The sequence below is a fragment of the Ovis canadensis genome, chromosome 5 (assembly GCF_042477335.2).
Source record: "Ovis canadensis isolate MfBH-ARS-UI-01 breed Bighorn chromosome 5, ARS-UI_OviCan_v2, whole genome shotgun sequence".
Lineage (NCBI taxonomy): Eukaryota > Metazoa > Chordata > Mammalia > Artiodactyla > Bovidae > Ovis > Ovis canadensis.
This window is the reverse complement of record NC_091249.1, coordinates 75,127,655-75,139,935: the sequence shown is the minus strand read 5'-3', so window position 1 is coordinate 75,139,935 and position 12,281 is coordinate 75,127,655. Positions and strand designations below refer to the sequence as shown.

Here is a 12,281-nt window from a genome sequence, read left to right as displayed (position 1 = left end):
CATCAGTTGATGGGCACTTGGGTTGCTTCCGCATCTTAGCTGTTGTGTATAATGCTGCTATGAACATAGGGGTGCATATATCTTTTCTAAGTAATGTTTGTTTTCTTTGGATAAATACCCAGGAGTGAAATTGCGGAAACATATGGTAGTTCTATTTTTTATTGTTTGAGGAATCTCCATACTTTTTCCATAATGGCCTGTTTGGCTGAAAGTTTTACTTTCATTTTAGGTTTGAAGGATTCATTAACAAAAGAGACCACTCATTACATACACAATAAACAATTTTAATATTAAATAGAGGATTATTTGACTTAATTTCATGTACAGTCATTAAAAGAAAAGAAATAAAAACAATAGAGAAAGGTAACAACATATACATCACCAAACTGAGCCGAAACCCACATTCAGACTTGAAAGCCCTGGGAAGTTGCAAGTAAAAGCTATCTGGAGTCTGAACAGGGAAAAGGTCTCTGGCGGTGCATCCACCCCACAGGTGAGCTCTGGGTGCTCCCGATTATAATCCCAGGCTACAGACTGGTATCATCATCAGTTTGTACACAAACATGCAGCTCTGGTGTTCCTATAACTTTTACAATGCTTTGTGTTTGACCTTATGAATCATGAGACTTCTTCGATACTAGGGCGCTGGCCAGGCCTCCAGGGGCTCAAGAACCTCCAAGACCCACCCCCTTTCCTACCCAAAGTGCTGCTTGTGTGGTTGCAGGCAGGCACGTAGTCTAGGCAAGGTCAGAGTCAGTCAGAGGCCTGCTTCTGAAGCCTAAATAAGGCGCCTCCATTTCCATTTCCCTAACATGCCAGACATACAACATAACCCTAACGCTGTTCACATAAATTTCTCCAAGGGCTGGTGCCCAGCAAGTGCTCAGTAATGTTTGTTCAAATAAGGAATCCCATAACACATGTGTTAATGAGCTTGGGGGAAAAGTGTTAGCAGAGTACAAGGGAAGAGGCCAGAAGAGAGGGCTGTGATCACAGCAGAGGGGGCACCTGATGGCAGACAGGATTTGGGGGCAGTGCAGAGGGCATGCTGGATGGAGGAATGGTAGGCATTTAGGTAGCAAGATGCTCAAGATGATTCCAGAAGGAAAGGAGGGAGGTGAAGCCACAGAGCTTCATGTGGGTCAGACCACACAAGGCCTTGAGGCCAGGCTGAGAGCTTGGACATCTTCCCTGAGGACAACGGGGAGCCACAGAAGGGACATGGGAGCCTTCATGTGTCGGGGGTGACATCCAGGCTGAGAGCAGCTGGGAGGGGGGCGCCTTGAGATCATCAGTGTTGTTCCACTCACTCTGCTCTCCCTCTGACCCTGCCAGGGTGACACCTCCGGACACTTCCTGAAGGCCTTGCTGGCCATCTGTGGAGGCGAGGACTGAGGCCACTGGTGCTCGTGGGCACCTCTGCTGAGAGATGGTCAGCAGCACCACCTGCCATGACCCAGCCTGATGCTCCAGCTTCAGAGACTAAAGAAGGGACAGGGTGGGGGGAGGGGTCAGGGTGGGCGCTTGTCTTCAGCTGGGGTTTAGGGGAAACTCCCACTCCCGTGAGCCACTGAGGGCCCGGCGCGGTCACCCCTGCTCACGTCTGAGCGGCCGAAGAACCGGAGCCATTGATCCCGTCCACCTCCACTCCCCATCCTCCTCCTCCTCACGCCTTCCCAGCTTCCATCTCTTGTCACAGCCCCTGCCCTGGTCTGGGCTTTATCGAAGCCAAAAACATTCTGAGCCTCTGTCTGTGAAGTGAGTGATGTGTGTGTGCTTTTATGGGGGGGTGTGGTGCCAGTTCTGGGGAGGGGGGCGAGGAAATGTGCTGAGCCAGCTGGCAGTCCTCCCACTGTCTCACTGCCACCTCATCCCGTTCATGGTGCTAGAGCTGAACCAGGAGCACGGAGACCTGGGTTCAAGTTTGCACCTGCCACACACCTGCTCTGTGACCTTACGCCAGCCTCTTTCCCTCCCTGAGTCTCTATTTTCTTATCCACAAAATATGGGCTCGACAAAAAGATCTTGGCTTGTTCTTCTAATGTTGATATTCTAGGATGTGCCTCCAAATCGTTCCCTTTCCATTTCTCTCTTTAAATAAATGGAGACATACAGGCGCATAAACGCATTTCCCAGGGGGATCTGTGATTTTGGTGCAGAACCGGCAGCCTGAGTTGCCGCCATCAAAGCCAGGGTGTTAAGCTGCCCGGGAGCGGCTTCTGTCTTCCCCCCCGAATGAGGGTCAGAGCTTGGGTCCAGACTGGGAAGGCTGGCCCTGCTGGCTCTAGGTTTCAGGTCCCTTCTCTCCCCTCTGCTGCCTGGATGTTTCTCTGTGAGCTCTTCATCTGTTTAACCTCTGAGCCCAGACTTCCTCTTTTGAACTCTTCAGGGGCACCAGATGTGATCGTGATCTGGGGAGGCCTGTGGAAAGCTTCCAGTTTGTGAAGATCAGTGATCAACTAGTCAGCTGCACTTTCTCCATCTCCCTTACCTCAGCTCTGGTTCTGCTCTGGGACTCAGATCTCAAACTGTCCAGTACCGTGGCATCTGGGTGCCTGGGGGCTGGAAGGCTCTGCTCCCTGTCCCAGCTGACCTGCCCTCTCCTGCAGTTCATTGTGTGTTAATTCACTGATCAGGGAACGGGGTGAGGGGTATTGGGAAACATGCTGGTCTGGTCTTTTTTTTTTTCCTAGCTGCACTGTGTGTGGCATGGGGGAATCTTAGTTCAGTGATCAGGGATTGAACCTGTGCCCCCAGCAGCAAAAGCTCAGAATCTTAACCCTTGGACCACCAGGGAAGTCCCAAGTCTGGTCGTGTGTGACCTTGGACCAGCCCCTGCCCTCTCTGGGTCTCTTCATGTGTGCAGCGAGGGGTTGGACCTAACAGTTTTGAAGAGCCGTCTCCATCTGAACATAATGAGTCTGAAAGTCAGGCAGTTACCTTGTGTCTTCCCTACTTCCTTCCCTCCACCAGGCTGTGAGCCCAAACCTTGTGAGGGTCAGCTGAGACTTGTTTGGGTATTTGCCCAATTAACTGTTACCATAGATAAATTAACACGGCGATTCAGGGCTGTGGAGCCAGACCTTTGCCACTGACTGAGCATGTTATCTCTGTGAGCCTCAGTTTCCTCATCTCTAAGACAGGGCCCAGTCCTACCTCCGGCACAGCCTTTGTGGAGTAAATGAGATAGTTTGTGGAAGTTCAGGGCTGCCTGGACCAGAGTGAGCTGCTGGGACCACCCACCCTGAGCCAGGCGCCGCTGTCGGAGCTGAGAGGTGGCTTTGCTTTCAAGCATTTGTCAGCAGTGGATCACAGAGGCATCTCAAGACAAATACGACAGTGTCCTAAAAATACGCACCAAGAGACGAATAGGTTGGGGGTGGAAGGGAAGGAGTGATGGAATCTGAGGGAATAGATGTCGGAAGGCCTCATAGGCCCGGGGGAACACAGAAGCGGAGAAACCAGGAATTCATAGAAGTCCTGCAAACCAGGAAGGAGAGCTCACACGGAGTGCTACCTGTGTACTGACCACTCTAAGACCTCGACGGGCAGTTTTCTCAGTTGTGGGATGTTGCCTTCTGAGATTGGTCGGCAGTAGGAAGCAGACCTTCAGCTGTTTTTGTTTTATTTATTTGGCTGCAAGGGGTCTTAGTTGGCAGCTTGTGGAAGCTAGTTCCCTGACCAGGAATAGGACCCCAGCCCCCTGCATTGGGATTTTGGAGTCTTAGCCACTGGACCATCAGTGAAGTCCCCTCTCAGTGTTTTGAGTTTTTGAGGGGAGGTAGACAAGATTAGAAATGGGAATTGGCATCCAATTAGAAGAGCTTGTAAGTCAGGATTATATCATAACCCAGGGGTGGCCTTTGGAAGTTCTTTGGAAAACCTATAGGAGACTTCTCTGGCGGTCCAGTGCTTAAGACTCCGTGCTTCCACTGTTGGGGGCAGGGGTTCGATCCCTGCTCGGGAAACTAAGATCCCACATGCCATACAGCATGCTAAAAAAAAAAAAAAAAAAATTTTTTTTTAAAGGAGAGGTAATGAAGGAACAGAGACCAGTTGGAAGGCTATTAAAATAGTCCCACCAAGTCCCAGGTGTCTGCAGAAGAAACCATGCTTTTTCCGTGGAGCTGTGACAGAGGAAGGAGTCACCACTGTTCTGAATCCAAGACACCTCGTTCATCCAGCCATCCACTCATGCAGCTTGTGCTTATGAATGCCTTCTAGGTGCCATGCCACTTGCAAGATGCTCAAGATATTTTTAAAAGTTAGACCTTTGTGGTCCTCATCTTTAAGAGATTCTGTTTGAGTGTCCCTCCCACCCACCTCTCTCCAAAACATAATATCATACGACACTGGAGCTTGTTTCTGTGGCCAAAGTTCAACAGAGAGAAGTGGTGGGGTCTAAATTAAAAACGAAAGGAAAGAGAAAGCGGAACCCAGACCGCTGCTGTCTCAAAGTGGGAGCACGGGAGGATGGTCGTGACATCCTAAGTGTGGGAGGGGCCCTCAGAAATTCTCACCTCCCTCTCAGCCAGACAGACAACTGACACTTCACAGGCCCAGGGTCACAGAGCCTTTCAGTGGCAGACAACCGGAACTGCGCGGTCCTGACCTCAGTCCAGCACTTATCACCCCCCCAGGTCCTTCCACTTCCTTCAGTCTTCCCTAGAGGGCTTCAGTACAAAGTCAGCCTCCCTCCAGCTCCTAACTGGTTCCCTCTAGCCCTGAGCCCTGCCTTTTCCCTCAAGAAAAACACTTCCCAGCAGCTCTGGTCTGGGGTGCACTCGGGCCTTTACGGCCACGGGGGAAGCGTGTGAAGGAAGTGGCTGGTTGGCAGGAGATTGCCCTTTCGACCTGAGCCGAGAATGACGACTTGGGGATTGCCACTGTCCTATTTCCTGCTGTTGGAGAGCACTGTGGGAAGTGTGGGCTATTTACAAGACCCCGATATTTGCTGTGGCCGGCTTTGCTGAGAGCCAAGTCACCACCAGAGTGATCCCACTGGAGAAGCCCCTCCTCAGTCGTCCTCTGCTGTTAGGCAAAGGAGATGGCTAACTAGGCTACTAACCGGAGTCCAAGTGCTGAGGCAAATTACCTGAAGACAGAGGCAACACGTCACGGATGGACTGAACTGGAAATGGTCTGCAAGATCATCCGAACCAGCCCTCCTACTTCCCAAGTTGGGAAATGGAGGCCCGAGAGTTGAACTGCAGCCCTGGGGTGACCCCTGTGACCAGTGCCTAGTTGTCCTGATTCCAGCTCTTCTCTCTGCTGACACACTCGCCTTCCTGCTGACAGCAGAGCTGAGAACAAGATGGGGAAGTGTTGAGTTGACTGGCCCACAGTTCAGAACCCAGAGCAGTAAATCACCACTCCAACGGGCCTCTCTGCACCCTTCAGACCTCAGGTTTCCCAGGTCAGACTTCCCCCACTTCACAGCAGCACTTAGACGAGTGGGAAATGCTGGTTCTGCACCGAGTCCACCACTCAGTAGTCAGATCTATAGAGGGAGGCGGGCAGTTCAGCCTGGATTCGAATGCCAGCCAACCACTGGGAAGTAGATAGGTCACTTGGCCTCTGTGCCTTGACATCCTCATCTGTAAAATGGGAATGACCAAGATTTCTATCTCACAGGGTTGTTGTGAAGATGAAATAAGGCAATGCATGTCTGAGCACACTATCTGGGATACAGCAAGGGCTCAGTAAATATCAGCTCTTTGTTATTAATCAATAGGCTGGATTCCATTTCAGAGCAGAGAAAGAGAAGGAGTCTCTTTCAAGAGCTTCTGATGATTTACTGAGTCCCTGCAACTGTGCTCCTTACTCTCAGAGAAAGCTAAGTGGGAAAATGTTATAAGAAGAATTCAACCAGGCACACAGCAGCAATGGATACCAAGAGGCCACAGATGAACCACAGACAGGTCAGAAAAAGACTCCCTGGAAAGTGGATATGTGAGAAGCACCTCAAAAGATGGGTAGAGAGGGAATTCCCTGGCCATTCAGTGATTCAGATGCTGAGCTTTCACTGCAAGGGGTGAAGCTTTGATTCCTGGTCGGGGAACCTACATCCCGAAAGCCAAGTAGCATGGCTTGGGGTAGATGGGGAGGGGGAGAGATGGGTAGAAAAGACATTGAAGGAGGGAGAGAGTCCTTTGAGGTAAGATACAGAGGTGGGGAGTGGAGGCAGTGGGGTGTGCTCCTGAGGGCCCTGCCCCACGCCCAGCATGAGGACACCACTCAGGACAGTCATGGAGATTCCAGGTTGGAGTCTGGCCTTTACCCTCTGGGCCCTGGCCAGCCCGTGAAGGCACTGGGGATGGGAGTAGTAAGATCAGAGACATCCTTAGAAAACTGTTTCTGGGGATCAGCGTGGAGGAGGAGACCAGCCCGGCAGCTGGGAGACCATTGAACAGGCTCGCAATTATTCCCCAGATGTGGAGGGATGAGGATGCGAGCCAGGGCTGGGGAAGCAGAGATGGAGAAAAGAGAAGAAGGATGCATGGGGGAGCAAGAAACCAAGGAGACTGCCCTAACTGCTATGGGGAGCAAAAGAGGGAGGCCAAGGTGAAGCCAGGCATCACCTGGGAGTGAGAGGCAGCAGGAAGTGTTTTAAAGCCAAGGACCCTGGTGTAGCAATCCCTTCACCCTCTGCTCAATGAGGTGAGGCCCAAGGAGGCCCTCGGCCAGAGCCTTCCGGGAACGGGCCCTTCCTTCCATCTGTGGGATAGCCCTACTCCTTCCTCCAGCTACCACCTGCCCTCAACGTTGCCAGCTGTAACCAGAACCCCTGAGGGGCTACTCCACTGAGATCGCCATGGACCTTGACCTGGAGACAGCCATGGCGGGGAGGGAAGGGCCTGATAGGAGAGCAAGGAGGATGGGGGCTGACACAGAAATCTCAAGCCTGAACAGGGCCAGCCATCTCCATTTCCACTTGCCCTTACATCTGGCATCTACTCAAAGCTCATAAGTACTACTATCCACCCCCCACACAATTCCAAACCACAGCCACGCACAGCCACATGATGTACACACTCTGTATACCCAGACCCACCTTTCCCACCAGGGCTGCCAAAACTGGCCTGCTTTCCCCACCAGAATGATCTTGTTATTGCGAACCAGGGAAACAGGAAAAAAAGTACAGTCTCTATCCTCACGGAGAAGGCGATGGCACCCCACTCCAGTACTCTTGCCTGGAAAATCCCATAGACGGAGGAGCCTGGTAGGCTGCAGTCCATGAGGTCGCAAAGAGTCGGACACGACTGAGCGATTTCACTTTCATTTTTCACTTTCATGCATTGGAGAAGGAAATGGTAACCCACTCCAGTGTTCTTGCCTGGAGAATCCCAGGGATGGGGGAGCCTGGTGGGCTGCCGTCTATGGGGTCGCACAGAGTCAGACACGACTGAAGCAACTTAGCAGCAGCATACCCAGACTCAGAAATACATATTCTTGACCACAGAGAGAAAAATGATTAGGTCTCAAATACACAGAGGGTCACAAACAGAAAGACAGACGTCGCTGCCCATAGATGCACTGGTGGCCACACGGGAAGGGCCTCACGCACATAGGCACACTTGCTTTTCACACACATTTGCTAGGGCACAGGTGAGTTCACACTTTTCTTGGCACCCAGCCTGTGTGTAGAGCACACAACTCCAGGAACCTGTGACCTGCTTGTTCCTGTGTATGCTCTTTGTTCTGTTCCTCCATAGGAGGAGAAACAGCCAGGCTGTCTGGGGGACAGACTGTGGGCCTAATCACGCCCTGCCTTGAGCTCTGGGGAGCCAAGATGAGCTCCCTGAAGGAGGGGGATCAGCCTTGCAATGGATGAGAATCCCCAGGGAAGGTTTCCTGGAGGAAGTGAGGCTCAAGGTGAGTGAAATATAAAGCTGCAGGTGGAAGAGAGAGAGATTTTCCTTTAAAAGTCTCCATCCTGTTCTTCACTTTTCTTAGCCTGCTCTAGAAGAAGCTGGTGGTGAAAGGGTTAACAGCACCACGTGCCCCTCGCCCCCTTCCCCAACCTCCTTCTCTTGGGCCTGGGAAAACCTGAGCACTGGGATTTGCCCTGATGCCTTTTCGCTGTTCCCAGGATAAAACTCCCCAGGTGAGTGAGATGGAAACCTAAAATGAAACTTTGCCAGACTTCCCGGCCTGGGGCCCCATTACCGTCACCCTTGTCAGCAGCTGCAGTACCAGATCCACTATGATCGTGCCCTCTGCCTGAAGCCGGCTCTCCTGGGGTTGGAAAGTGCGCTTGTGACTTCCCCTACTGGGTCTCAGGCTCCTGACCTCAGGAGGATGTTTCAGGAACTAAATGAGATTAAGCACACGCAGATCCTAGCACAATGCCTAGGTACCCAGGATGGTCAGGCCCTATTACCTGCCTTCCCAATTCCCTGCCTCTCCCAGGGTCCCTTGTCTCCCCCTGGCCTTCTCCCATCCTGGGGTCCAGGTTAATGGGAGTACAATATTTGCATAGACATGAGACCTCACACCGGGGAAATTCCCCGGTGACCAGGCTTCCTTTCTGAGGTCAGGCCGCATCATCATACCCCGCTCCTTCCTCTCCGGCTCCCCCCAGCCTCCTGCTGGCTTTGGTCTCTTCTATCTGGGTGCTATAGATCCAGACTCACAGATTTAGTCCCATCCTTTCATCCTGGGTGGTGTCCAAGAGGGTGTGAAGGCAGAGAGTGGGCTGGGAATCTGGAATGAAAACAAGTTACAAGGGATACAGGAAAAGGCAAAAGGCAAGAGGTGTTCTGGAAATCTGGACTGTAACGCTAATGTGACTTTGGGCATAAGCCTTCCCCTACCTGGGCCTTAGTTTCTCCTCCTCTCCGGCCAGGGGTTGGTCTGAACAATCTCAAAGCTTTTTTCCAGAGCCAATAGGCTAAGAAGCCGCTTCCTTTAGCAGCACAGTCTTGCAACATTCGTACTTGGATCTTCCTCCTTTGACTTGAATCTTGCAACATTCTGCCCTGTATCTGTTTCCTTGGGAAACACAATTTTGCAAAACACACCCCTAAATTCCATTTTTCAGATGTTTACAGAATTCTATGCACCTCCTTCCCCCATCTTGGCTTGAGTTTTAATGTTCCCTTTCACATTCACCATGTGTGATGTCTTATGACCCACAAAAGTGGAATAGAGCTTCCCGATCCGTCCTCCTTGTGGTCTCTGCTCCTGGCACTGAAAAGATGCCTTCTCTGATACATGAAAGGGGAACAGTGAGGTCCTGCGACCACCTGCATCAGAACCAACCTTTAGAAAAGAACTTTGAGGGACTTCCCTGGGGGTCCAGTGGCTAAGACTCCATGCTCTCAGTGCAGGGGGCCTGGGTTTGATCCCTGGTCAAGAGAACTAGATCTCACATGCTGCAACAAATGTGGAAGATCCTGCCTGCTGCAGCTAAGACCTGGTACAGCCAAATAAATGAATGTTTAAAAAAACACAGGCACAGCCAAGCGAATGAATATTAAAAAAAAAAAAAAAAAAAAGACCCTTGAAAGCAGTGGGCAAACTTGTGACTTTGATTAACCTGGGGGGCTATCAAAATACCAATCCCAGGCCATACTCCGCCCCTTGAGATTCTATTATTATTACTATAAAGTGGGGCCTGGATATCTGTATTGCCACAAAACTCCTAAGATGATTCTGATGTACTGCCTGGATTGAGAGTCGCTGATCTGAGGCACCCATCCAAGACCAAATGAGTCAAATAATTCTGACGGACTCTCAAGTTGACGAACGCTTGACCTATGATATTCTTTATGAAATCCTCCTAATGGACACCCCTTCTATACACCTAGCTCTTCCCAGGGTTACAGGTGAACAAGGAGAATTGATTCCTTTTCACAAATGAGGAAGGTGAGAGACAGAGAGAGGAAATGTCTGCTGAGGTCACACAGTGAGTCAGCAACAGCAACGGGCCTGGCACCTAGTGCATGCCTCGAAGCCCTGGCATCCTAGGCCCATGCCAGCACCCCTGGACTCAGAGCACTCTTGCCGAAGTCATGGATTTGACATCTGGGTGACCCAGAGAAGTGCTCGCACACTTGGCACCTCCCACTAGTTTGTGACAGTGAGTTCTCCTTGGCTGCCTTTGTTCGAGCAGGCAATTCTCATTTCAGAGTTGGAAGATCCAGTTTAGGGAACTTGGGCTTTTCAAACTCCACTAAGTTCCAAGATCACCCCTGAAAGTTTATTTAAAGTGCCATCTCTAGGGCCCTAGCCCCCAGAAAGGCTGATATCTTAGGTCCATGGTGAGATCCAGAAATCTGCCCCAAGTCCTGGGCTAGGTTCCAATGGCACTGGGGTAACTTTCAACAGAATTGGTGAATCAGGAATCCCACAGAGTCAAATCCATTCATTCGCTAAATAAATACTGATTGACGAGTATGAGGCTGACTCAATGCTATTCCCACATTAGCAACAAGACCAGAGATGTCAGGGTGGGAGAGGAAATTAAGGAGGGAGGCACAGGATAATTAAGTAGCAAAGTCATTCGTCCTATTCTGTGAGAGCTTCCCCCTGTATATCCACATTTCACTCATCTTTTGAAGTTCAGCAAAGGTCTCATTTCCCTCAGGTGAACTCTGAAGAAGTTCATTACCTGGGTTTGAACTCCAGCTATGCCAAATAGTAGCTGTTGGCTTAGACCACTGTAAGCCTCGGTTTCCTCATTTGTAAAACAGCACTACCAGTCTCACAGGGTTCTGATGAGGAACGCATTTAAGAACGCTTAGTACCATGCCTCAGAGAAGGCAATGGCACCCCACTCCAGTACTCTTGTCTGGAAAATCCCATGGACAGAGGAGCCTGGTGAGCTTCAGTTCATGGGGTCGCTAGGAGTCGGACACGACTGAGCGACTTCACTTTCACTTTTCACTTTCATGCATTGGAGAAGGAAATGGCAACCCACTCCAGTGTTCTTGCCTGGAGAATCCCAGGGACGGGGGAGCCTGGTGGGCTGCCGTCTATGGGGTCGCACAGAGTCGGACACGACTGAAGCGACTTAGCAGCAGCAGCAGCAGCAGTACCATGCCTGTACACATTAATCTGAAGTATTAGCAATTAGTGTTATTATTTCCAGACCATTTGGCCTGCTCTGATTTCTTCTTCCTCTGAACTTTTAGCTTTCCTTACAGTATCAGAATGGAAGATCCCTTAGTGATCATCTATCTGATTCCTTCCTGTTATGAAAGGGGAAGCTGAGGACCAGAGAGGTGATGGAATTTGCCCAAGGCCACACAGCAGAGCCAGGACTCAAACTCAAGTCTTCTGATGCCCAGTCCCAGGGGCTCTTATTTCTTAATGTTTATCCCTTGACCCAAACAGAGAAGGCAATTTCAGGATATCTACGGCTGGAAGAAGGAAGATGGGGAAGAGAAGGTGGGAGGAGTTGATTGCTTTCAGCATTTCGGCAGGGAAAGCCAAGAGCTAATCTTCCCACAGAGTGTTCGAACCAAGTGTTCAAATTGGAGATTCCAGCTCAGGTGGGTCTAGGTCCTTGAGCCTTGTTAGCTCTTTAAGTTCCCTCCAACCAGTCCTGGGTGGGTGAATTCATAGAGGATCTATGATTTTTGTTGCCTCGGGAGAGGACATCCCATGTAGCGGGGAAGTATCAGAATCCAGGAATCAGGGCTGGATTACACAATCTGATGAGGAATCTGAAACTCTGTTTCCTTGATGAAGGGACATTCTTTAAGTTCCCAGAAGGCTCTGGATGACTCAGGGCGCTTATGCAGGGCTGCTAGCAGGCTTCATAAAGGGCCAGGAGGGAGATCTCTCTCCCTGATGCTGAGTCCTGCCACCATCCCAAACGCCTGTTTCCTGAGCTGTTGGGGCCGTAAGGGAGGCCTTGCCATCTGGTATCAGAGGGAAAAGATGGAGCATCTGACAGCGAGGGCGTGAGAAGGTATATTTTTATTCCCCAAAGAGAAAAGAGTTTATGTTCAAAGAAGCGTATTGTCCTTTGCGCCTGGCCTAGCTCAAGGACTGATGTCATTCATTCTGTAGAACTTTCTGTGAGCTTTGTCAGTGTAGCTGCTTGCCACCTGTGGCTATTGAAATATTTAAAACGTGGCCTGTGCAAGCGGGAGCCTGAGTGTGGTGTGGGAAAGAGCCCTGGACTAGGAGTCAGGAAGTCCCTCGATTTACTCACATGGGAAATCACTTCCCTCTGTCTGTTCTTTCCTTCCACGTCTGTAAAGTGAGGCTGTTGGGCCAAGAGTTCTCTCTGGCATTCCCTGGGCAGTCCCAATCTGAAGGGCACAGCA

General features: G+C 50.7%; 1 protein-coding gene across 2 annotated transcripts in view; it reads left to right on the top strand.

Annotated features, from left to right (window-relative positions):
• The window catches only part of ANXA6 (annexin A6), a 49,141-nt gene extending 47,383 nt beyond the window's left edge, over positions 1 to 1,758 (top strand). For both annotated transcript variants that reach the window (XM_069589967.1, XM_069589968.1), the window contains one exon: positions 1,336 to 1,758. In XM_069589967.1, the coding sequence (XP_069446068.1) occupies positions 1,336 to 1,395 (60 nt within the window). In that variant the 3' untranslated portion in view covers positions 1,396 to 1,758. The remainder of the gene's footprint in view (positions 1 to 1,335) is intronic.
• Positions 1,759 to 12,281: the final 10,523 nt, after the last annotated feature.